Source organism: Equus caballus, chromosome 20 (genome assembly GCF_041296265.1).
Source record: "Equus caballus isolate H_3958 breed thoroughbred chromosome 20, TB-T2T, whole genome shotgun sequence".
NCBI classification, from domain to species: domain Eukaryota; kingdom Metazoa; phylum Chordata; class Mammalia; order Perissodactyla; family Equidae; genus Equus; species Equus caballus.
Genome location: NC_091703.1, coordinates 27,310,785 through 27,335,274, shown reverse-complemented (window position 1 = coordinate 27,335,274; position 24,490 = coordinate 27,310,785). Strand labels below are relative to the sequence as shown.

The following is a 24,490-nucleotide window of genomic DNA, read 5'->3' as shown; positions in this document are numbered from 1 at the left end:
GCTAGGCTATGGTGTCCAGCTGTTTGGTCAAACACTAGTCTAGATGCCTCTCTGAAGGTATTTTGTAGATGTGATTAACATTTAAATCAGTTGAATTTAAGTAAATCAGATTCCCTGGATACTGTGGATGAACCTCAGCCAATCAGTTGAAGCCTCCTAAAAGCAAAAATTGAGGTTTCCTGAAGAAGAAATTCTGTCCCAAGACTGACCTAGGAATCCTGCCTGAGTTTCCAGCCTGCTTGCCCACTCTACACACAAGCCAACTGATAGACAGATACATAGATAGACAGACAGACAGATAGATGATAGAGATAGATATTGAGAGAGAGAGAAGGATTTATTATATATATTCTGCTTCTCTGGATAACCCCGACTGATACAGCCACTGACATTTTTTAGTGTCTTGTTACACAGCAAAAGCTAAATGAAGCAACTAAAGGCTAGAAGTTATGTCTAAAGTCCTAATTAGATCCAAGTTCAATCTTTTTGGCAAGGAGATCATGTAAGTGATGCTGTATACTTTCTGTGACTTCGTCAGTAAGCACATAATGTTAACTTGTCCCGTGGTTAATGATGCTAAATTTGATCCCTAGTGTAAGCGGAGACATAGGTCTCTTTGTAAAGATTTGTTTTTCTCTTTGAGTTGACAAGTGATCTCTGTGATGCTTCTTTGGTACCATGAGAACACCATGTTTCCTAGGAAGTATCCTTTTTTACCTGATAGTTTTAGGGTTCATTGATAAACCTTGCAAAAGATTTTCCCTAAAATGGTTTTCCCCTCTTCGTTGCTCTTACTAGTGCTAGCTTCCTCTATATGGAATCCTTCCAGGGGATTCTCCATCAACCGAATTATGAGTGAAAACTCTCTCGTTGAACTGAAAATAAATGCTGCCCAGCTGTCTTTCCTTTGATTATACTCACACTCATTCACGCTTATTTGGGTGAACAGTCACCAGCTCGCGTCCTGCTCCCCACCCACTCGACACTGATGTTCCTCTCTAAGAATAATATCTATATGATTAAAACTTCTGTTTTTAAAACACACCATTAACATAGTGATAATGAAGGTCAAGAAGCGAGGGAACATTTTTCTAATATATATACTCAGCAAAAGGTTCATTTCTAAAATAGAGCATGCGGTTTAGACTGAAAGAAAAATAATCTTGTTGGAAAATAAAACAGCCAGCACCATCGTCTCTGTGGCGCAACCGGTTAGCGCGTTCGGCTGTTAACCGAAAGGTTGGTGGTTCGAGCCCACCCAGGGACGGTGTCGGCACGTAGGGTTCCTTAGGGGCTTTGTCTACGAGTTTTACGTCTGAGAACTGCTAGTTTTACTGCCGAGATTGTGTCTGACAAATATCAGATTCTGACAGTTTTCACAGGTTAAATGAAAATCAAACTAACGTGCCTCCCCAAGTACTCTTTGGGACAAACTCATTGATTAAAATTTACCGAACCCCTTCGATATACTATCAGATATGAGTGCAATCCGTCATTTTGGACGTAACTTCTCATTTTGTTTCCAGACTCCATCTCCCTCATCTGTGTTGATCCATCCAGTAGAGTCCACACCGCGAAGAGCAACAGCGGTCACTTGGCCAAGACCCCGCGAAGCTTGCCCACCACACCGAGCTGGCGAGGCTCTACCTGAATCAGCTCTTTGCTTCGGGCTTTGGACGCAGTAAGAGACGGCGAAGGAGAGTGCTGGAGGCCCCCATCTGGGATACACCTGGGTTTCCAGTAACTTTGGTCTTTTCCGAAATCATCCGAGTTTCTTCGCTTATAAAATGAATACCAAAGATGATCTCTTATACTTTTCATAAAAGGTATTTTGACATTATCTACCAAAATTACTCAGCAATTCTACTTCTGAAAATTTATACAATTACTGTATTTGTGCAACTAAAATTGACCAGTGTCAGATTTATTCATCACATTTAAAAGAAAAATAATGACAAGAAGCTACAGGTCCATCCATTAGGGCCTGGTTAAATGATACATCACACATTGGAAGTGGAGGCAAAGGGGAAACCAAAAAGGAACTCTGTATTGACGTGCAGCGGATGTACTGAGAACCTCCCTGGGCTGCACTAACCCAGGCAGCCTCAGGCAGCCATAGCCTGCCGGCTACCAGACCGGTTGAAAGGGGCTGGGCGTGCGCCCCACCGTTGCAGGAGGCGTCAGGAGGTTTGTGATGGTCTCTCCCCTCAGCCCGCCTTCTTGTCTCCAAGGTCGCCTATGGACCAAACTTGCCTGCAAGCCAGCTGACAAGAGGTCCAAAGATGTGGTTTGCAGGCCCTGGTAACAGAAATTTGGAAAAGGAGTTGAGAGAAAACAAATGACCATTATGAAAGCCAATCAAAGCAAATTGTTCCTTGAAAAGGACTTGTTTTCTATCTTCTATCCCTTTAGGTGAGTAAACTTCTATTGTCAGGCACTCTCACATTAAATTAAGTGAAAGCTATAACTGGACTCTGTTGTCTTATTCTTTACTCCATGGTAATTAGTGCTTCCTTTTAAAATTCTGCCCTAGATTTTCAAACGGTGCCATAGTGAAATGTACACCCGGAAATGCAAGACATTTTCCATTAGATTATTTGCTCTTTTTTTAAGACATTATACCATAAATTCCTGTTCTGTTGATTTCCAAGAAAAAGCTTTTTTTGTTGTGGAAAAATGGGTATTTTCTTTCTTTCCCATCCTCATGTCTTATTTTCCTTACCCTATTGCATTTAACAATATGCATTTCTGTATCTATATGACTCTCATAATTTTTGCCTTCCCTTCAATTTTCATTAACTTGCTCTATCAGATAGCAAGACATCATTTTACCCTTCATGTTCACTTACTCTCTTTTTAGAAATCTCAGAACCAAAATTTACTGCTCAATTAATGTATTTGGGCTCTAAACAACATCTTTCTAAATAGGTTTGGGCTTTCCCCCCATGCATTTTTAAAGGTTTGCGGTGGAAGTGTATCTCCATTTTGTTGAAATAGTTACCGTCATAGATTTTTGCATTAGTTTCCAGTGGCTGCTATAATCAATTACCACAAACTTGGTAACTTAAAATAAGACATTTATTCTCTTACAGGTCCGGAGGTCAAAAGTCTGAAATCAGTTTCACTGAGCCAAAATCAAGATGTTGGTAGGACAGTTCTCCTTCCAGAGGCTCTAAGGAGGAGTCTCTTTCCTTACCTTTTCCGGTTTCTAGAGATCATTCTTTACATTCTTCAGCTCATGGGCCATTCCTCCATCTTAAAAGCCAGTGGTGTAGGTGGGAAGCATTCCCCCAATCTAGCTGCCATTGTATTGTGACAAGGTCTGGCAATGGAAGGAGAATTGTGCAAGGCACTTCTCCAGGGAACATAATTCTTTAAGCAGAGTCCTTTGTCCTCCTTTCTAAAGCCTATTACTGATTAACGTCTTCCCTCTGTCCTGGAATCCTTGTAAAAACAGGCAGAACTAGCAATAAACATATCTCAAAGAACAAACAGCAGCCCCCAAGGATGAGGGGGTCTATATTGCGTTAATTTATATACTCGCTGTCCTCCTAACTTCTTTGAAGACCCTGAAACTATGTAACCTCTTCCTAAACAATCGATATGTCTGCTGCACATCTGGTATGTAGATGACCACCTTTGATTATTACCTTTAGTCACGCACTGCCCCTCACCTATTGTTCCCATGACGACAATAGTTAGACCACCTCGTGTGATTTTTTCCTATAGAAGTGTACCCTGTCTCCGAAATAAATTGGACTTGCTTGCAACTGCTTCGAGTCTCACGTCTAGCACTTACACTTTCGCCGACGCCGTCTCTCCCGCGGGAACCTGGACTCTGCCGAGGCTGGACCCCGGCAGTGTAGCCTTTCTCTGACTCTGCTCCCCTCTCCTTCCATCACATGGACTTTTCTTCCACATCAAATCTCCTCTGCCTCCCTCTTATAAGAACACTTGTAACTAAATTTAGAGCCCATCCAGATAATCCAGAATAATCTCCCCATCTCAAGAGCCTTAACTCAATCACACGTGTGAAGTCCTACATAAAGTAACGTTTACAGGTTCTGGGAATTACATGTAAAAAATACTTGAGTTCTCTACACTGAAAACAAGTTATTTCTGAGAAAAATTAAAGAAAGCTTAAATAAATAGAATACTCCAAGTTCATTAAATGGAAGATTCAATATATCATAAATGCCGATTCTCCCCAAAGTGATCTACACAGTAAATATAATCCCAATCAAAACTATAGCAAGATTGTGTAAACTGAAAATTGATTCTAAGAAAATACAAAGGGACAAAGATAACCAAATCAATCTGAAGAAGTAACAACTGGACTTCTATTTCCATACGTCCAGATCCATCATAAAGTCATAATAATAAGACATTGCAGTATTGGGGCAAAGACAGACAAATAGAACTAATGGAGCAAAATAGAATCAAATTTATGGCAAAAATCAACCTGCAGCACAGTGAATGGATGTTGAATATTATCGTGATTTTTTCTGCAAATATGGAGATTATTATATGATTTCCCTTTGTTCTATTGATATGATTAAACATATCAATTTTCAAGTGTTAAGCCAACTTTGAACTTCTGAAATAAACCCAACTTGCTCATATTATGTTATCTCTTCTATATTTTTCTGGATTCAGTTTGCTAATATTTTGCTTAGTAGTTTTGCATCTAACATCAAAGTGGTTAGCCTGTAATTTTCATTTTCCTTAATTCTATCTTGCAGACATACTCATACCATACACATCAATATAAGTACAAATATGTTCATCACAGCATTTCTATGATAGTAAATAACTGGAGGCAACCTAAATACTCAGGTTAGCAAATGGCTAAAACTTTGTTACAATCATACAATTATATATGGTGGTTAAAAAGATTATGGAGCATGAAATTGTACTACTGTGCTCACCAAAAAGCGTATTACAACTCTACTATCTACCTTCCTATTTCTATATGAATAGAAAATATCCCAGGGTACACATTTTTTCATTTACTCCAAGAAACGTGTTTTCGCAAACTGTTCTGGAATAGTCAGTTTTCCCTGGCTAAGAGCCTTTATGATGGAATTATTTATTCCTAAACGGATTGAGTTTAAAGCAGACAGAATCACACAATCCTTTTGAAATTCCAAGCCAGAGCGAGGCCGAGGGGCAGGCTCAGGTTTCAGACCTGGAGTACCGTGGTTTGTGTAAAGCCACAGTAGTCCCTCGATGGAGGCGAGTGGGTGGAAACTGGCGTGGAGTTCAGGTATTTCTCAGGCACTTTAGGGCCAGTCCTGGAACGCAGCGGCCTCGCCCTCACCCTCATTCACACTGAGCTCCCGGGAAGCCTCAATCCATTGAAGCTGCTCTTTGCCTGTTAGAAGACAGCCTTCTCAAATACATCTTTCTGTCTCTCCCACCCTTTTTACCCTTTCTGGGTGGTGCTCACGCTAATCCCAGCCCCGCCCTCCTCAATCCTGTAGGAAAGGCTCCCGGACAAGACTGGTTGGTGTCCTTACCTGCTCAGGGCTCTAAATTCTTCCGCATCCTCCTGTCTTCACGCCTAAAAGGGAGGCTGACAGGCGGACGCTTTACATCAATCTTCACAGGAGCTTGTTTCAAGTGTCAAAGCTATTTAGGATGTTTTTGTATTGTAAAAAATTAGAGACTAGAAAAGCACACGATTTAACCATTTCTTTCCATTCCATTCCTCTGGCTGAGTTATTACTCAGCATCTCAGATGCAGTTTTGTGTGGGCGTAGGGATAGCAGATGTAACTGACCAAAGAGGAACTGCCTCTTCGGCTGGGAGTTGGACACAGGACTCCCTCAAAACGGGCAGGAAATCTAATACTGGACCTCAAACAACTTGCTAAAACATTAACTCTGTTGGAGGAACTGGGCACTGAGGCTTACACAGAGTCTTTCCCTTCCCAACTCTACCGTAATAACAGCAAGACAATTTCCAGAGATATGAGAAATCATGGAAAAGTAAATTGAGGAAGAGTACTCTAATTGTGACTTTAGAACATTTTTAGGAATAATATCACTGACTCGAACACCCCATATTAAAGCCGTCATACTCTTTTTACTGATTTAGTCTATTTCCAACAAATGCATAGTCCCAGTTTCTCAGTTGTGAGTGGAACTAAGTTGATTCACAGTATTAATTATAACAACAGGTTCATAATTGAGTCTAATTGTATACGAGACAGTTGGGAGTTAAATTATCCAGTTAGCAACTCTGGATATTAGATAAAATAAATCCATTCATTTTTACAGCTACTCTTCACTCTTTACAAGCCCATGTCCCCTGAGATTCATGCAACAATCATTTATCATATGCACACTGGGAAAGCATCCAGGAAAGATGCTGGGAATAAAAAATACTAAGTGGCAAATTGTGTCCTATCTGAGCCTGTCTTTAATGGTGGAAATGCGGGGATAATACAGTATTCATGGTTGTGTATGAAGTAATTCATATAAAAAAACTGAGTGCTGTTTAAGTGGGAACAAAATTATAAGTGTAAAAACTGTATTTTCCAGCCCTCAAAGGACTTAAGTCTAGAGGGAATCAAGATGACAGTTTCTGGGAAATTTTATTCTACTCATTCTTATTTTCATTCCTCACTCCACCTGTGATTTACCCAGCTTACCTGGCTACAGGTGTGAGCTCTTTGTGCAGAACCATTTGAACTGGAACCTGAGACGCTCACCTTGAATATACTGATACCTAATGTCAACCAGTCTGGGAACATAATTTCATTCTTTCAAGAAATTATTAAGCCCTATATGTGTTTTACTTTCTAAGCTGTTAGCAACTTGAGGGGAAGAAAAGTTTCTTCTTCATCTTATATTCTCTTTATCTAGCAAAGACAGCAATGGGCACTCAGAGTTTTGAATAAATGAATACGACAGCTTGTCAAATTCTGACACTGGATTTTCCTGGTAATCTTGGAAGACATCATGACCTGAGGAAACAATCCACATGAAACAAACTCACAAGAAATTAACACAAAAACAAGGATATCAAGTTTCTAAAATAAGAGTACAACATTACACAGGAGATGTGTTTGTGTGCTGGGTAGCAGAGGTATATGGATTGTGAGAAATGTTACACCAAGCAGGCAGTAATTTTTTAACGTATGGTCATTTTTATGCTCCCAAATAAAATGTACCTATCAAATTAAGATCTTAATATGGGTAGGTTATTTTAGAGCCAAACAAGTGGATGAACCCACTTCACCCAAAGAACACATGGATACTTATATTGATGACAATGAAAAAAAAAAATAAACAGCACAAGCAAAATCAAATTATTATTATCACTCTACCACTTCCTGTTAAGTTTAACAGCCTAGATACAGATCAGTTTTAATCTATACAAGGCTGTGTATAGATTTCTTTCTTAGTTTATTGTGACCTCAGTTTTCAGTTCCTGAGTGGCTCACACTCACTCACAGTAGCCTCCAGGGCTGCTCTGCATGTTGTTTGTGAACCTTCCCTTGTCTAAGCCCCAACACGCAGAAGTGCACCTGAGAGGAACCATTTGAACCCAACTACCGCCAAGGTTCTGCCCACCTTTACAATGGTTTGAACCCAACACTCCATCCATGGAGCTTTGTTTCCAATTACAGGAACACAATAGGCTCTTTCGGACTTCTGTTTGCTTTTCAGGAATGATCTGGAAAACTGGGTGAAAAGTGACCCACCTCTAAAGACTGGGCAGCAATCAGGTCCACACCGAGGGCACTGCTTACCTTCCCAGAGTCAACCATGCCCTCCCATGGCTCCCACTCTACCCCTAATACACATCTACCGTGATGCCTGTACATTTATTTCTATACATTTATTTTTCTACACATTTATAAATATCTGCCTCTTTCTAGTAGTCTATAAGACTGTATGTCCCCATTTAGTAACTTAGTAAATGCTTAATTAGATAACTGATTGATAAAATGGGCTAAGAAATTAATTAGATAGATAGAAAAGGGTCCAGGTTGAATGGGGGAGCTCTGAGACCAGGAGATAGAACAAAGGTGAGTCAATGGGACACAAGGAGATGGAAGCTGGAACTTATCCAATGACCACTCCCCCATAAACTACCAAAGGCATATAAAAAAAAATACATGTTTTTCTTTTCTATAAATACATTTGGAAGGTGGCTCCCAACCCAGTGCTACCCCATTTCCCCAGTCTCTGTTAATCTTTTCTAAACAAAAAGGATGTTGCTGCTGCCTTTACCTGTGGTTAGTAAACAGCTGCCAAGATCAGCCATTATCACCCTAGCTTGAAGTACACGCTCTTTCTGGAGGCAGGAAGGATTTTTACAGGGGCCCCCTAGGCAGGAGGCAGGCAGGCAAGAATCAAACAAGACAAAACAGGCATCTGAAGTAGTCATAAGTATGAATTAGGTTCTTCAGCCAGACATGTACAAGAGTTGGAGCCAGATGGAGAGGCCTACACTTCTATGTCTGGGCTCTCATCAGAGACTCCTGGTCTGAGAAATACAAGAAAATGTCTGTCAGGAGAGTCAGTATCAGGAAGCAGGGCTGGGCTAGGAGGTGGAAGGGGCCTCTCTCCTCTTCAAGAGTCCTTGACCAGAGAGGGTTCCTCCATGCTCTCTGAGGGTGGTGGGGCTCCAAAGATCCTAGCAAGGAGCCCTCGGTTGGAGCGGGCCTGGTCCTGCACGTTAGCCAGGCGAGCCCGTTCACGTCCCCCTGGCCGAGCTGCCTTCCGGGCCCTCAGCTCCTGCTCAGTAGGACGCTGGGCAAAGGCCCAAGAGCTATCCGGGCGGGCAGAGTCCCCATCAGCGGCAAGGAAGCGCTGTCCCCGCTCCACACTTTGAAGATAGAAGTCAGTTTCACGCTTGGCCTGGGCAACCTCGGCCCTCAGGCGTTGCCTGCGCACCTGACGCTCAAAGGCAAGATGCTCGCTGAGATGGGACCAGGTGAAACGGTGCAGGTACTGCGGACAGGAAAACAAGAAAATATCTGGGTAGAGTACGTCACGGATGGAAAGGAGTCGACAGAAGTGGGGCCAACAAGAGGTCACAGAGGTGTCTGGGCTGGGGTTGGGAAGGTGGGAGGATGAGAGGTGCAGCAGCAAGCCTACCCCTCACCTTGAGGTTCCACAGGTCGTAGCGGAAGGGGCTGCGCCTGCGGGCGCCCATAGGCGTGTTGTGCAGACTGGCCGCCACTCGCTTGGCTACTCGCTTGTCCCGGAACTCCACCCAGCCCTCGGTGTAGTCCTTGCTGTACTTGGACCGCTTTTTTCCTCCCGTGGTCGAAGCTGCCGCTGCCTTCTTCTTGCGCCTCACGAACCCATCTACGCATCAAAGACACAGCAGTGGTCAAGGAGGCCGACGCAGCAACCACTCAACTGCATCTTCGACTCCCCGAGTTCTGCAATCCTGCCCGCGGGCCAGGACCCCACTCAAAGTCTTTGCCCGGAAGAGAAGAACTACAGGTCCACCCCTTCCCCCCTGCACCCTTCCCCCATGTCTAGCTCGATCCTTTCCTCAAGCGTCAACTTCACGAAATCAGGTCTGCCCTGAATATTCTATTTAAAACCCGCACAGACCCCCAAACCCAAATCCAAACAGCGCCTGTAGGAGAGCCAAGGGCGGCACATTTATATACTGTCTCCTGACCTGGGCCAGGATGGCAAACGGATCCGTTCAGTGTAGTGAAAAAACCACCGAGGTTTCTACTCAGGCTGTACTCATTTAACAAACTGGTAAAATGAGATCAGGAAAGGGGTGGGCAGAGGTAAGACAATCCAAAAGTTAAGTGTCCGAGAACTAAGGCTCAGCTACCCTGACTGCGCCACCCACATCCTACCCGAGCCTCCTAGCAGACACGCGCACTACAGATTTACCAAAGGGGTACGGCGTCCGGCCCGGGCCCCTCAGCGCCTAAGACCCATGCAGCCGAGGCAACCGCACATGCGTGCTGACCGGCTGCGACAGCCAGCCTCCTGCCCTCACCGCAAAGGCCAGCGCGCTTACCCTCAGGCTGGAAAAAAACGCGCCCGACCTCGCCATAGGCGCTGAGAAGGTTCCGTACGTGCAGAGGCCGAAAGCGGGGCGGGATGTGGCCCAGGTACACAATACCCGGCACCACCCGCTTCTTGCCGCCGCAAGCTGCCTCTTCGGATTCCTCCTGCTCCTCCTCCGCCTCTGGTTTCTGGTCTCTCCCTTCCAGAGGCTCCTGCTCCGCGGCCTCCTGCTCCGATTCCTCTGCCTCCATGCTTGCGGATCCGTGAGGCCTGACAGCCGTAAAGCGCCGCGCCGTCAGACGCGCATCCTGTGCGACGTCCAGCATCGAGGGGGCGGGGCCGATGCGGGTGATGACAAATGAAAGAACGAGACTGGCCTGCAGGCGGATCCGGGCCGAGCGGAGAGGGCGGAAGTGGGGTCCCAGGTCAGCCGGGAGATTCAAAGCGTGGCGCGGGATCCAAGGCCCGGGAGGGTCAAAAACCGCCTGACTCCTGAGCGGGAGAGGCAGGACCTGAAGAGGCAGATCCCCAAGTATAACATACCCTTGATGAGACGCAGATCCCCAAGTATGACAGGCGCCTAATGAGACGCAAAAAGGCGGGATGAGGCAGGCCATTCCAGAAATCTTGAAGAACTGTTTTGGGAGTAGGGGTGTTTTCTTGTTCTAGCAATCAAAAGAGCATTTTACCCAAGGGACCCGGGTGCGACTCTGGTTGGGAGAGTGCTCACCCTTTTCAAGTTTATTTAAATTTCCATTTTTAAATTAATTGAGTTATGAAATTTTAATTATTTTTCAAAATTTAAGTTAGAACTTTGTGTATTTTTAAGCTTAAGTTTTGAAAACCTAATTTAACTTTGCAAATACAGCTTAGGGAAATTTAATTAGTTTAAGGTTTGAAAATTTTAGTCGTGAATTTTTGGTTTAAAATATTCGTTTTAAATTTGGCTTTGTGTATAAGATATCTAGAAAATTTAAATGAGTAACTATTTTATTTTAAAAACTTATTTGGCGTCTATTATATATTTGCATTGATACATTATTCATATTTATATTTATATTACAAATACATGCTGTCAAATGTATACAGTGCCCGGATTTAGGCGACCCCGGGGTGGTGCGCTTAGTTCTGGCCTCCGGGGACCTGTCTTCACAGATTTGGCCTCGTCACAAATTGCCTTTCCGTCTAAGCGCTCAACAACCGCGGGAACAGACCAGGTCCCAGCGGTTCCGCCACCCCTGGCGGCCTGGGGGCGATCCCTACGCCAAACCAGAGGCCGCTTTCCCCGCGCGGGCGCTGGGGCTCGGCGCCTTCTGGTGGACTGAGGACGCGCCCACCAGGGGGCTTCGTCCGCGTGCTTCGAGCGCCGCGGTTCCTCCCACTCGCATCTGCTGCGGGGCCGACTGCAAAGGGCCTCGCCCAGGAACACACACAAATAATCCCACCGGCTTTCCGGAAGGGGCCCGGGACGAGTTGGAGCATAACATAAATCCGCCCTTGCTGCAGCCAGAAAAAATCTCCCGTCCCGTTCTAACGGGGGCGCAAAGTAACCCAGAGGACCTAAGCAGAGGGGCAGATGTGTCCGCAGTTACAATCCGAGATGACAGAATTGCCGGGCGGGCCTCTAAGTGTATTTCTAAAGGATCGCAGCGCCACGATCTTCCTAGGAGTGGTCTAAAGATCTCATAAACTAGACTCCTCGAGTTCTCACACACCTGCTTCTTTAATTTTATTGAAGAGAACTGTCAGTTGCTTTCTGCTCCTTTTTTGGAGAGAGGAGAGGACAGAGAGAAAGAACAGACTTGGTCCCGCTTTTAATTCTTAACCCCTACGTCTTTAAAACACTGAGCTACAGTGAATGAAATGAGAGCACATTTTGGGATTGCTTCCAAAGATCAGGGGCGGAGAGAGGGGCATGTTGGGGAGTCCGTTTTGCCAGTCTGATGGCTAGGATAGTAATTTATGCTATTTCCTCTACCTTGTTTATATTTAGAATTGTCCTTAATAAAATATTTATTCACGTAAGTGTCAACATAACAGAGAGCCCTAAAGAACTTCTTCCCCAAAAAATTAAAATGAAAAGGTTGGCGCAGGGCGTCCTTCCCATTCTCCACGCTCTGCATGACCCCTTCTCAACTCGGTTAAATCAGTCTCGCTGGAGACTCCGTCTTACTTAAACGACCCGGTTGACCCCCCGTGAAGCAACCTTTGTTAGTAGTTTCCTGTATATGTACCTGAGGATCATTTATTTATCGATTGCTTATCCTACCAGTTCACCTATGAGCACAAGTTACAATCAACTGCTCACTGCGTTCAAGTTTTCTGTTATGGGTTAAGGGTCCAAGCGTGCAGAGTCTCAATGACAACCTTTCAAAAGGTTGAGTCCTTCGAGCCGGATTCGAACCAGCGACCTAAGGATGACCACGAGCAAGCTACCTACAGTCCTCCGCTCTACCAACTGAGCTATCGAAGGATCTAGAGGGTATTTTCTTAGAATACTTTAAACAGTGTGTCTACTAATGGTTTTGGTTTTGACTACTAAATGTTTATTTCAAAAACCAGCAAACTGAACGAGTTTTCTGGGCTGCTGGAAATATTCTAAAATCGATATGGGTAGTGATTATAAAAGTATATTAAAAAATTAAAGCCCTTGAACACTTAAGATTTGTGCTTTTTACTGTGTTTTAGGTCTTAAAAAAAGCCACCACCAATGTTCGTTGTCCTGCTCTTTTAGGTATAGTATAGATAGGTGTAGATAGGAACATCGCACTAATTATTCCTGCTGTCCCACTACCAGGTCGCTTTGTCTATGAAAAGTGAGTGATAGATGATAAGGTTATCCTAAATATAAACAATTGGGTTGAAGAGGGACCTACTATCTGGAAGCAGAGTTACTCCCAGTTCATTTTGGAAACACTGCAACTCTCCTTTTTAAAGGACAAAGAAAATAATGTGTAGACACAAATGTACTAGACAAAACATGAGAGACCTGTGTGTGTGTGGGGGGGGGGGGGTGTTTAGGAATTGAGTGGCTCATATTATATTGCACAGTGATAGTGGGGCAAACAAATGAAACACACGCTTCCCCAAATTTAAAAAAAGAGATGTAGACATTCCATTTATGGCAATGCATTGCTAATGAGCACCTTTAGTGGCATTCAGCTTCCTGGCACCTGAGACAGAAATGAACACCAATGGAAAAAAGAGGAAGCCATTTGGTCACACTCTTCCCAATGATGTATTTATGGAAAAGATTTCTGATGAATTTGTCTATGAAAGATCATTGCTTATTAAAATCAAAGTTCTCCATAACTCTAGTCTTGAAAAAATAAATTTTTCCTCAAAAGGTCCTGTCCAATGATTTCCATGAGAAACATCTGCGACACATAATTAATATTTAATTCAGTTACTCAGTTCCTTTCCATGAGAAACTAAGAATATATGTTCTAGTGCATTTCTTTCCAATAATCTCACGTAATCTGGGGAAAATGGGAGAAGCCAGAGTAGAGAAAGTCCAGAGAGAGGGACAGTTTCTGTGTGAGAAGGTCTCTTTCACATATCAACTGTCCTATCTGAGCCTTGGACACCAGGTATGAAAGCAGAAAAACCTCAGGATCTCAGGTCACATTGTCACTCAAATAAAAGCTTCACCAATTTCCACAGAAAGCAGCAATGGGGCCAGAAAAAAAGATTCAGTGTTTTTCTCATCAACTAATGCTAACGTACAAGTGCTCATTTGTGATCCCAAAGCCTCATGTCTCACAGTCACATGGTATTGCAGAGTTGATTTTAGTCTGAAAAACTCTAATAGCTGATCTCGCCAATTATTTCTTTTACCCATAAACTAATGTGAGTACAAGATTCCCCCTTCAGGGACTCTAAATTACAATTCCATCTGCCTGGAATGCTCTTTCCCCTGGTAGTCCCCTGGAGATACAAGGGCAAGTAATCCACATCTCTTCACACTAGATTTACAGGTCATCTTCTGGGAAGACTTCCTTCTTCCTCTCCTTTCAGAATTTGGTGTCAGAGCTACCCTTCTCTTCCCTCTTGCTTCAAATCCAAGCTGAGAACTGGCTTATGGGTAAATCTGACTCTCCTGAATCATGTCTGGAAACACATCATCATCACTTGATTGTAATCTACACTCACTCTGTACATTTCCTACTGTTTTAGCACCTTCTCATCTTGCTAATTGAGACCTAGATGGTTCTGACTCAACCTTGCCCTCTTCTCCTAAATTTACGGACAACCCTAACAGTCCAATGGAATACTAGCCAGCAAGAAAAAAGGAACAAACTATTGATAAATGTAACAACAAGGAAAATCTCACATGCATTGTGCTGAATAAAAGAGGCCAGATACAAAAGGTCACATAACTATATGATTCCATTCATATGACATTCTTACAAGAACAAACCTATAGGGACAGAAAATATCAATAGTTACCAGAGTAGAATGTAGGAGGAGGAATTTACAAAAGGATCATGAGGAAATTTTGAGAAGTGGTGTAACTATTTTATATCTTGATTGTAATAGTGGTTACATGACTGCATACATTTGTCAAAATTCACTGCACTAAAAAGGGTCACCTTGCTGTATGTAAATTTTAACCTAATTTTAAAAATGGGAAAATAAACTTTCAAAAAATTAAAGTGTAGGTTATAACTTATTAAAAAATCAATGTAATCATCTTATAAGACCGAAAAAGAAAAACTAGATGATAATAGATGCAGAAAAACATATGACAAAATTAAGATATATTCATGACGAAATTTCTGCGAACTAATGATATAAGAGAATTTCCTCAAGCTATAAAGACATATTTAAAAATCCTACAATTAAAATTATATTTAATGGTGAAAGACTGAATGCTTTGGCTCTAAGATCAGGTCTAGAGCAAGGATGTCCATTCTCATGAGTTCTATTCAACATTGTCCTAGAGCTTCTAGCTAGGGCAATGAGACAAGAAAGAGAAATAAAATCCTGTGAATTTGAAAGGAAAAGGTAAAACTGTATTTGTATATGACACAATATATCTATGAAGAAAATCCTGAAGAATCTACTATAAAGCTACTACATATGAGTTTACCAAAGCTGCAGGGCACAGATATAATAGATTATAATTCTGTTTATTAGTAAGTGTTCCTACTTATAAACGATGAATAGCTGGAACTTGAAATAGAAAATACCATTTGGAATGGTATAAAAAGTGTGAAATATTTGGAAATAAATTTAACAAAATACAATGAAAATACATTTGAAGACCATTTTCATTATGGAAAGCAATATTTTTTAGATGTCGATTCTTCCAAATTGACTTATACATTTAATGTACCGTCTCAGTGAGGGTTTTTGCAGAAGTTGACAAGCTGATCCTAAACTTTGTATAGACATGCAGAAGATGCCAAATATCCCAAACAGTTTTTAAGAACAAAGTTGGAGGACTTAACACTACCTGATTTGAAGATTTACTATAAAGTTATAGAGTCCAGAAAAACATACCCACATATATACACGGTCATTTGATTTTGACAAAGATGCCAAGATAATTCAATGTGGAAAAGACAGTCTTTAACAAACGGTGCTGGACAATTTGAGTATTCACTTGCTGATACATGAACTTAGACCCTTATATAACGTAATATACAAAAATTAACTCAAAATGGATCAAGACCTAAATGTAAGGACTAAAATTATAAAACTTCCAGAAGAAAACATAGGAGAAAATCTTTGTAACTTCAGGTTAAGCAAAAAACTCTTAAATAGGACACAAAAAGCATAAACCATAAAGAAAAAAATGATAAACTGGACTTCATCAAAGTTTAAAAAAAAAAAACTGTCTTGGAAAACAAGAGAAACAACGGAGCACACAAGCATCCCCTGCAAGTTCAATTCCCACTGTGGTTCGCACCGCAGGACCTCGTTTCCTCACGGCGTCGACCCAGAGTTAACGAGGGACGTCACTGAACGCTGGACCCTTGCAACAAAGTTCCCATCTGTGCTGAGACTTCCTGCTCACGCCCTGCTTGTCCTTCTGAATCGGCAGAACCTTGGGAAACTACCTTCGAAGGCTCCTTCTCATGCAACTCTCGGCTCCTAAGTCAGGCTGGCGACTGGGCCTCACCTCGAACCCAGGGCTTTTATTACTTATTATTCATGTTTCTATTATTTATTAATATATATCGCCCTTGCTGGCACCCCGATACATTTTTTTCACCCCCACGCGAACCTGCTCTAAGCTACGGAGAAGGACTGAACCCAGTTAGAATGCGGGCTTGACAATTTTTCTCAGGACGCGTCCCAGTTACATTCCTAACATACGGACGGCCCAGGCCGCCTCCTCACCTCGCGGCTGCCACGCTTTCCTCGCGGTCCCACTCGCGCGCTCCTTGTTCATTTTAAGGGAGATGACTTTTTGTTAATCGTCCTCCACTCCCGGTGTGTGTGTGAGGAGGGAGAGGGGATGAGCTGATTCTGTCCCTTTTTCATCCTTAACGCCGACCTCTTCTAAATACAACGCAGGGCGAAATGAGAACACATCCTGGGTTTGTGCAAAAAGATCAGAGGCTGGGGCGGGGTGTGTATTTGGGGCAGTTGGTGTAAAAATGGTGATTGTATCTGGGAGATGGCTACGACGAGGTGCATTATACTATTTTCTACTTTGGGGTATGTTTGAAATTGTCTCTAATAAAAGACTTCTTCAGAAATCGCTAAGATAACGGAAGACCCCAAAGCCCAACGCATGTTCAGATCTCCAAAGTGAAAACCTTGGGGGCAGGGCGCCCGTCCCATTCCCCACACTTCTCACGCACCTCCTCGACTGAACTCCGTCGTGGAGGCTGCCTCTGGTTTGTTGGTGCAGTGTAGACGCGGCAGGAGCCTAACCTTTAACTCGGGTGGGCGAGGGGGAGGGAAGTGAATAAAAGCTGCGTTGGATGATTAGCAGTGGGAAGCAATAGTGACCTGGAGAAGCCGGGAGCCGGCCGGAGACTGGGGAGGCGGGGAGTTGAGAGGTGTGAATTTCACCCTGAGAGCTAAGACTTCCTGGAAATGTCTTTCAGTGACCTAGCTGCCCTTCCCTAGAAGAAGCAGGCTACTAGTCCATTCCGGACATCTTTTATGCATGTAAATAAGAGAGGTCAACGAGTTCATATTTGAACAGAAACGGTACCCTAATTGGTGGTGTCTTCTGGCGACGTTCTTTTGCAGGGGGAAAGAGATTATTCCTTAATGTTGATAAGCATCTAAATTTTATGGTGGGTTCATGATTGTTTGCGTCTACGAGTTTCAAAACTCTCGTCCTTCGAGCCGGATTCGAACCAGCGACCTAAGGATGTCTATTAACACACCTACAGTCCTCCGCTCTACCAACTGAGCTATCGAAGGGCTATCTATGAGAAATCTTACAGAATCCTTAAAATAATGTCTATCCTAATTCTGTTTTGATAATAATTGATATTCATTTTTTTAAAGTACAGTCAATTTTAAGCAGTCGTCTTAAACACTGAATGTGTTCTATGTAATGATCTAGAAAGTTGGTTTCATGGGTTTATAAATATGTGAAGTTCAATGGATTGTACATTTAAGACGTTCAGATGTTACTCTATGTGTATCCGTCCGGTCTGATTACCTCCTCCTTTTTCTATCAAAAGTGTCTAGGTTTGCTCGATGAATGATACGGTTGCCCTAAATACAGACAACTGGGTTGATGAGGATCCCAAAGTTGTGAACAGAGCAATGTCCAAGGCATTTGGCACAATAGTGATTCTCCTTTCTGAAAATCTAGTGGGACACACACTATATTCATAACTCTAATGATGAAACATGTGGAGTGTTTTGTGCATGTGTGTGTGTGTGTGTGTGTGTGTGTGAAATTTTCTTAGTTGATAAACAATTTGGATGGTTCATATTATATTGCATAATATAGTGGAGCAATTAAAGTGAAACAAAAACCCCTAAAAATTTTCAATGGAAATGTAAATATTCCTTTTCCAAAGCAAATCGTCAAACATTGAGAGGTTCAGCAGAGATTGCTGCATGCTCGGTTTCCTTGTACCTAAGGCAGAAATAGACACAAATGGAGAATATGTTAAATTACCAGGAGAGACAAGTTTTTCCTTGGTAATATATTTAAGGAAAAGATTAACTGAATTTCTCTGTCAAATACCTGTGCTTATTAAAATACAATTTCTACAAAACCATGTTATTGAAAACATTCCAAATTTTTCTTCAAATGGCAATTACCAATGCCTCCTAGTAGGAATATCGAGAGCACATAGTTGATATTGAACTCAGTAATTAAATCTTTTTACATGAGAAACTAAGAAAATAGCATCTAGTAAATCTCAATGTTCCTAACCAAAAAGGGAATCAGCAGCTAGAGAGGAAGGATCCTAAAAAGTGGACAGTTTCTCTTGACATTGTTGTGTCCTATCTGTGCCTTGAATACCAAATAGAGAACAGCAGAGATGGCAACAGGTGGTGAAATTTCAGGATGGTGCTGGGTTCAATAGCTGCTAAAGAATTGTTGTCTCTGTTGGGATGCAGAAGCATTACTGGGGTGACACGTAGAGGGAGAGAAAGCCCCCAACAAGGAAACAGGGAAGACAAATCCACTTTCCTCCTCCTCCACGAGCCTTGCATTCTCCCTCTAGCTTCCCTTTTTAGCAAAAGCTAACGTGGAGCCAAGTAGTAAATCAGCAGAGTTGTTTACAGAGTACCACCTCCTTTTTCACAAGGCAGATTGAAGAAGGATGAGTGTCTTAGTCTGCTCAGGCTGCTATGACAAAATACCACAGACTGGGTGGCTTAAAAAACAGACATTTATTTTCTCATAGTTCTGGAGGCTGGGAAGTCCAAGATCAAGATGACAGCCATCCTGTTCCTCGTGAGAGCTCTCTTCCTGGCTTGCAGACATCCACATCTGACTCTCACACAGCAAAGAGAGAAGGAGAAAGCGAGCTGTCTGGTGTCCCACCTTATAAGGACACTAATCCTATGGGATCCAGACCCCATCCTTACGACCTCATTAATCTCAATTACTTCCGCATTCCAAATACAGTTACACTGGGGTTAGAGCTTCAAGGTATGAATTTTGGAGGAATACAATTCAGTCCAGAGCAGTGAGCTTAGAGTTGAGTCAATAGTTTAACAACTAGTAAACCTTCCATGTGAATTTTAAGATAATATTCTTGATCTTCATTTTACCTCTGTGGAAACTAAGTGGTTAGAGAATTTAACACCTAATTCAATATTATTGGAAACTAGAACTCCCAGCTCATGGTTAAAAGCCCCCAGACGAAACAATCACTTCCAGTTCACAGCCAGTCATCCTAAAGCTCAGTTCAGAGATCAGAGCTATGGAATTGGGCTACTTTCTTTCACTCCAGTTCCACACCCGCACCCTTAATAGAATCATGGAAAATAAATAGAGAGAAGAGTGAGTGGAGGCCAAATTGACTTCTGTAGCTGCGTAAATTGTGTCCAGAGAAGAGTAAGGAGAAAGCACTCAGCCTATGGTGAGAAACAAGGTAAGGCTGACCTTGAGTCAAGCTTTGAAGTGAATGGTAGTTTTCTACACTCTCTTGGAACACCTGAGTTTTGAACTCTCTTATCTAAGATGGGAGGTGGGACAGGAAGGTGGAGGGTTTCCTCCCACAGAAAGTTATCCACTTTTTTGTCAGCCTTGATTGCAATGCAAAAGCAAAAGAGAAGAACAAGCACTAAAGGCATCATAAGGGCCTTGGAAAGGCCTGCTTGGCATGCCCTGCATAGCATGGTGGCATAGAGTCACTTTCTTAAATAAGATGTTCCACCTTCTCCATTTCAGTTTTGATCACCTTACCGCAATATGATTGAAACTAGAAAATAACGTTAAACCAAAAAAGAGAGAGAGAAGTCTCTAACGATGGAATTTCAGGCAAAGAAGCAATTGAAGGTGTAGCTGTCAGGTGAGGGCCTTCGTATGTCTTTCCCGCAAGTGATGGGCCTCTGGCAATGCCTGAGAATCCTCCTTTTCAGAACTAGCTCTGAACAGTACCCAGCACCCAGCACAGTACCTGGTACCTAGTCCGCCATAGGCCCAGAAGAAAAAGAAGCAACTGCTGCCTTTGTCTTTTTGCAAGGACTCTGGGTCTAAGCCTGCAGCCATAATTATATTCGCTTTTCCCATTAATGCTTACCTTAGAAAAATAACTTGTACACCACTTGATCAAAATTGGGACTACAGCAGCCAGAATGAAGGAAGAAATTAACTGGGGCGCAAGCCTCCTGGAGGCCATGTGTCCATGGACAGTAATTTAAGAAAAAAAGCCAAAAAAAAAGCGGATCTTAGGGGACATTCATAGGGACTCTGGAGAATCTGTTCCCTGCGCAGGCGGAGTCAATTGATGGAAAATTTAGGGGTGCACGGATTGGCAGGAACTATTAGGAAGGCCAAAGCTGAGCCTCATTGCTTGAGAAACTTGATTTTCCCTCCTGGATGTTTCTGCAATTTCCTGCCGGTTTCCTGTTTCCGTAGATAAGATTCCAGTGGCCACGTCTTGCCTAATTTCAAAGACAGGCGTTTCTGTGGACTCCACGCCCTGGTCCACCTGCACTCTTCAATCTTCTCCCGACAGGATGCAGCACCATAGAACAGGTTATAGGTGGCCCCGAGGGGCGGCATTCGTCATGGGGCTGTTTGATCACCATTGATTCGCAGTCTCGCACTTCATCTCCTTGGCTAACGCGGACTACAAACAGGTGGCAGCCAATTTTGAATTACTTCCAGATATTAAAGTGTGCAAGGGAGTAATGGGGCTACGTCGAGGTGGGGAATTAGCTCAAATGGTAGAGCGCTCGCTTAGCATGCGAGAGGTAGCGGGATCGATGCCCGCATTCTCCAGTTTTATGTTTCCCCCTTTGGTCTTTATTCTCGTGCTCCTATAAATACCTTGCCAGTTAGCATTACCAGTTAATGGCAAATCATTACACAGAAGACCTTTCCTTCAAGAGCCACCTACTCAAGGTTACCTCACCTTCCTTGAGGACCCACGTACTGTGAAGATACTTCGGCTTGTGACCGTACTAGGATAGGCAAGATTGAACTCTTTGGGATTTTTCTCACGTTTTGCAGATTTGAATATTGGTCTCGCCAGGTAGATTTACAAATTTACGTTTCAACTATTTATGCGTTAATATTACATTTTCAATTTTCGGAATCTATTTCCCACATGTCCGACCTATTGGGGGCCACCTCAAGTTCTTACAACTGGAATAATTTCCATTTCTTCAAGAGATAGTGAAGAGCCAAAGAATATGTAGGTATGTTTGAGGTTTAACATTCACTCTTCCTCTTCAGGAGTCATTTGGCTGTATATTCGGAGGTGGTGGTGTTGTTGCTGCTATTAATACTGGAATATGGCAGAATATGGCCCAAATATGGGAGGGAAATTGCGCCGCAAAACCTATCTGGATCGGAATCTATGGTGCCGCGGCAAGAACCACGACTATCTAATAAACTTGGCATCCAAGGCCCAAAAGTCATCGTTGAAAAGAAAATTGGGCCATTTTGCCCCCAATTCGCTTTCAAAAAGCAAGGAGTTAATGGGGAGCTACCAGTTTAGACCAGTCTCTACCCCTCAATATGGGTAGTTTCCAATGTTTGTTAGGCCGGGCTTCTAAAAACACTACCCTAATTCAACAAACCTGGGTTTCTGTGTTCTGTATTAGCTCTCCAGGTGGTTCTGATACATACCAAAATTTCGGAATTATTTACTTAAAGAATAACAGTTCTGAATCATGGGAAGGAAGACACAAGAAATTGCCGGGCACAAAGTCCACAGACAATTCTTCCCTACTTTGATTTAATATCTTCGAGTCGAGGACTCTTCCTTAGGTATTCGGGATCACATTTTTGAGACACGGTACAAGTGGGATTAATATATTTCAATGAGAGTGGCACAAAATTAGCAAATATTTTCTATTGTTAAGAGAGCTCTACCTTTTGAGCTAATTCCCAGCATGAATAGAAAATCCTATCCACTTTTTCCTTTGTTTTATTTTTTCTCCTCAAATTTTTGTTTCTCTTCTAGCGGTGATTCTCAAAACTTGCAGCACGTTAAAATCACCTGGGAGCTTTTAAATCTACCAATGCCTGGGTCCCATCCAAAGTGGCCCAAACGTAACTGCCTTGTAAAATCTTTCCAGGTGATTCGGATAACCACCAACTTTTCTCAGCCAGGGTTGAGAGCCACTGCTAATTAATTAAACGGAGAATCACGAGCAGTGCCGCTGAATTTTATCTCGCCCCCCAGGTGGTGGGCAGCTGCATCCCTTGAAAAAGAACCTTCCCAAAGATAAGGAGACTAAGCCCACCAGGGGGCGCGCGTGCCCCACCAATTACCCCCAGGTCCGCTTCATTCCTACCAGCCCGCCCCTCTCCCTGGGTCCGGATTCCCTAGTGGTGGGGCGAAGACTCATCTCTGGACCCCTAGCCCAGGGGGCCCGCCTCTGATCCGCCTCTTCTGGGCTCAGGACTTCTCTGCGGCCACATCTGTATGTGAACTATGGGGCTGAAGTCTGATCGCGTGTATTAATAATTGTTGCGGAGAATAATAATTTGAAAAATTAGACTTGCTGCGCAACAAGAATAATGTTAAATAGATGCACACCGAGGAAATGTATAACTGAGATGACTTTTTGAGGGTGGGCATGAAAAACAACGCAAAAAGTGAACTCCTTCGAGCCGGACTCGAACCAGCGACCTAAGGATGCCTGGGAGCTTTACACTACAGTCCTCCGCTCTACCAACTGAGCTATCGAAGGAATCACACTCTTTCGCTTACCCGCCGAGGATGCCATCTCTGCATAAGGTTGGGAGACCGTAGGCGTTTGCTGCTTCATTTGCTAGCGTTGCTGACGAGTTTGCTCTAGCCGCTTCCGTGTTTTTGTTGTAAGCCAGCACCCCTTTGGAACTAACACTCAAAGGTCCCCTGCCCTGGACCAAGAAGAAAACGGGAGCACGCACTGATTTGCAAAAACGGAAAATAAAATGATAAGGAGACACAAGAAGTGATAACGACTTGGCGATGAATGTCTTTTATTGTGATGAGTGAATTTAAATAACCAATTTTGACTGGACTTATAAACAGGCTTTGAAGAACTTTAATCTGCAATTTTAAGAGGATAATTAACAAAGGAGAAGGAGGAGGAAGAAGAAAGCAAGCATAGGGTTAGACTCTTCGAAACCATACTAAAATGTTCTTTAATGGACATTAGTCCCTACAGATAAATCAGACTATCACACTAATTCTAAACTCAGCAAAAATCTGTCGATGAGGAGCTAAAACAATATATTTGTAAATTTTCTATCTTAACACACTATAGAAAGTAATAGTCAAATGCTAGTTAATTTTGCAAAGTGTAAGTTTCTAGTCTAGTTTTGTTGAATGTTTGAATAGCTCAAAATGGCTATTACAGTCTCCTGTTAATCAAATCTACTTGAGGTGGCCTCCCACATCAGGATCTGTTTTGTTCTTCACGTTCCATTAAATATCGTTACATTGTCATACAATAGAGCCATACACAAAGGGCCAATGATCTCCCTTAAGTAGAACATTAAGACCAATCTTCACTCCTCTACGGCACAAAGAAAGATTTTGTTTTTTCTGAATAAGAAGTAAAAGCAAGTTGCTAATTACTTAATTTGGCCATTAACTTCCTCAAATCTTCCCGAAACCGTTTTTGGGAGGGGCCAGCCTAAATGAATTAAATATAAAATTTTACCTCCTCCTCAGCTCCAATTGACTAAGTTATCCCATTTTATAGATATATTCAGTATTATCCATTTTGTCAAAGTAAACACTTTTCAAAAAAAATGCATGGCTCATACAAATGTAAAAAAAAAGCTTGTCAAAAGATTTATTTCATTAATTAATGAGAGAACCATCAAGATGGTAAAACGTTCAAAGAAATTATTTACATTCAATGAAAGAAACAATGCTATGGTTAACATTCTAAATTAGATACAGAAATGGAAAATGCCCTACAGGGCTAAAACTGTTACTTTTTCTACAGGGCAGAAAACAACTACATCTTTACCAAAGTTCATTTGCACCACTATCAGTTATCTACAAACTAACATTTACCCTTACAGAGGTGAAAATAGTCTAATCAAAAGGGCCTGCCACTCTCCCCAGAGGCCCTTTCTTGTGAAAGAAAATCATTGGGTCCCCTCCCACCTTGTCAAAACAAAGTTACTTGCTGACAGAGCAGCACTTCTCCAGGGGGGCAATTTTGCCCCGCACCAGTGGACATTTGGCAATGTGAGGAGACATGTTTGATTGTCATGATTCAGGAGGAGCTCCTGGCATATAGTGGGTAAAGGCCAAGAATGCTATCAAGGATCCTACAAGGCACAGGACAGCCCCTACAACGAAGAATTATCCAGTCAAAATGGCACTAGTGTTGAGGCTGAGAAACCATGCCCTAGAGAATGAAAATAATTC

General features: G+C 42.7%; 1 protein-coding gene, 1 long non-coding RNA gene and 5 other non-coding genes across 7 annotated transcripts; 2 read left to right on the top strand and 5 right to left on the bottom strand.

The window, feature by feature from the left end:
• The first annotated feature begins 1,193 nt into the window (after positions 1-1,193).
• TRNAN-GUU (transfer RNA asparagine (anticodon GUU)) lies at positions 1,194-1,267 on the top strand. Its single transcript has one exon. It is a non-coding gene; the product is annotated as a tRNA-Asn (tRNA).
• A 626-nt stretch (positions 1,268-1,893) lies between these two features.
• Positions 1,894-6,069, bottom strand: LOC138919456 (uncharacterized). The gene is made up of 2 exons (XR_011429653.1): positions 5,520-6,069; positions 1,894-2,298 (listed from the first exon to the last, which is right to left on the bottom strand). It is a non-coding gene; the product is annotated as an uncharacterized lncRNA (long non-coding RNA).
• A 1,764-nt stretch (positions 6,070-7,833) lies between these two features.
• On the bottom strand, positions 7,834-10,326 carry ABT1 (activator of basal transcription 1). Its single transcript, XM_001505089.7, has 3 exons — positions 10,009-10,326; positions 9,121-9,326; positions 7,834-8,966 (listed from the first exon to the last, which is right to left on the bottom strand). The coding sequence occupies exons 1-3, from the start codon at positions 10,322-10,324 to the stop codon at positions 8,586-8,588; spliced, it is 903 nt and encodes a 300-aa protein (XP_001505139.2). The 5' UTR covers positions 10,325-10,326; the 3' UTR covers positions 7,834-8,585.
• A 2,055-nt stretch (positions 10,327-12,381) lies between these two features.
• TRNAY-GUA (transfer RNA tyrosine (anticodon GUA)) lies at positions 12,382-12,471 on the bottom strand. Its single transcript is given in 2 exon segments — positions 12,382-12,417; positions 12,435-12,471. It is a non-coding gene; the product is annotated as a tRNA-Tyr (tRNA).
• Positions 12,472-17,300: 4,829 nt separating this feature from the next.
• TRNAY-GUA (transfer RNA tyrosine (anticodon GUA)) lies at positions 17,301-17,387 on the bottom strand. Its single transcript is given in 2 exon segments — positions 17,301-17,336; positions 17,351-17,387. It is a non-coding gene; the product is annotated as a tRNA-Tyr (tRNA).
• A 3,426-nt stretch (positions 17,388-20,813) lies between these two features.
• Positions 20,814-20,886, top strand: TRNAA-AGC (transfer RNA alanine (anticodon AGC)). The gene has a single exon. It is a non-coding gene; the product is annotated as a tRNA-Ala (tRNA).
• A 1,833-nt stretch (positions 20,887-22,719) lies between these two features.
• On the bottom strand, positions 22,720-22,808 carry TRNAY-GUA (transfer RNA tyrosine (anticodon GUA)). The gene is given in 2 exon segments: positions 22,720-22,755; positions 22,772-22,808. It is a non-coding gene; the product is annotated as a tRNA-Tyr (tRNA).
• Between the last annotated feature and the right edge of the window lie 1,682 nt (positions 22,809-24,490).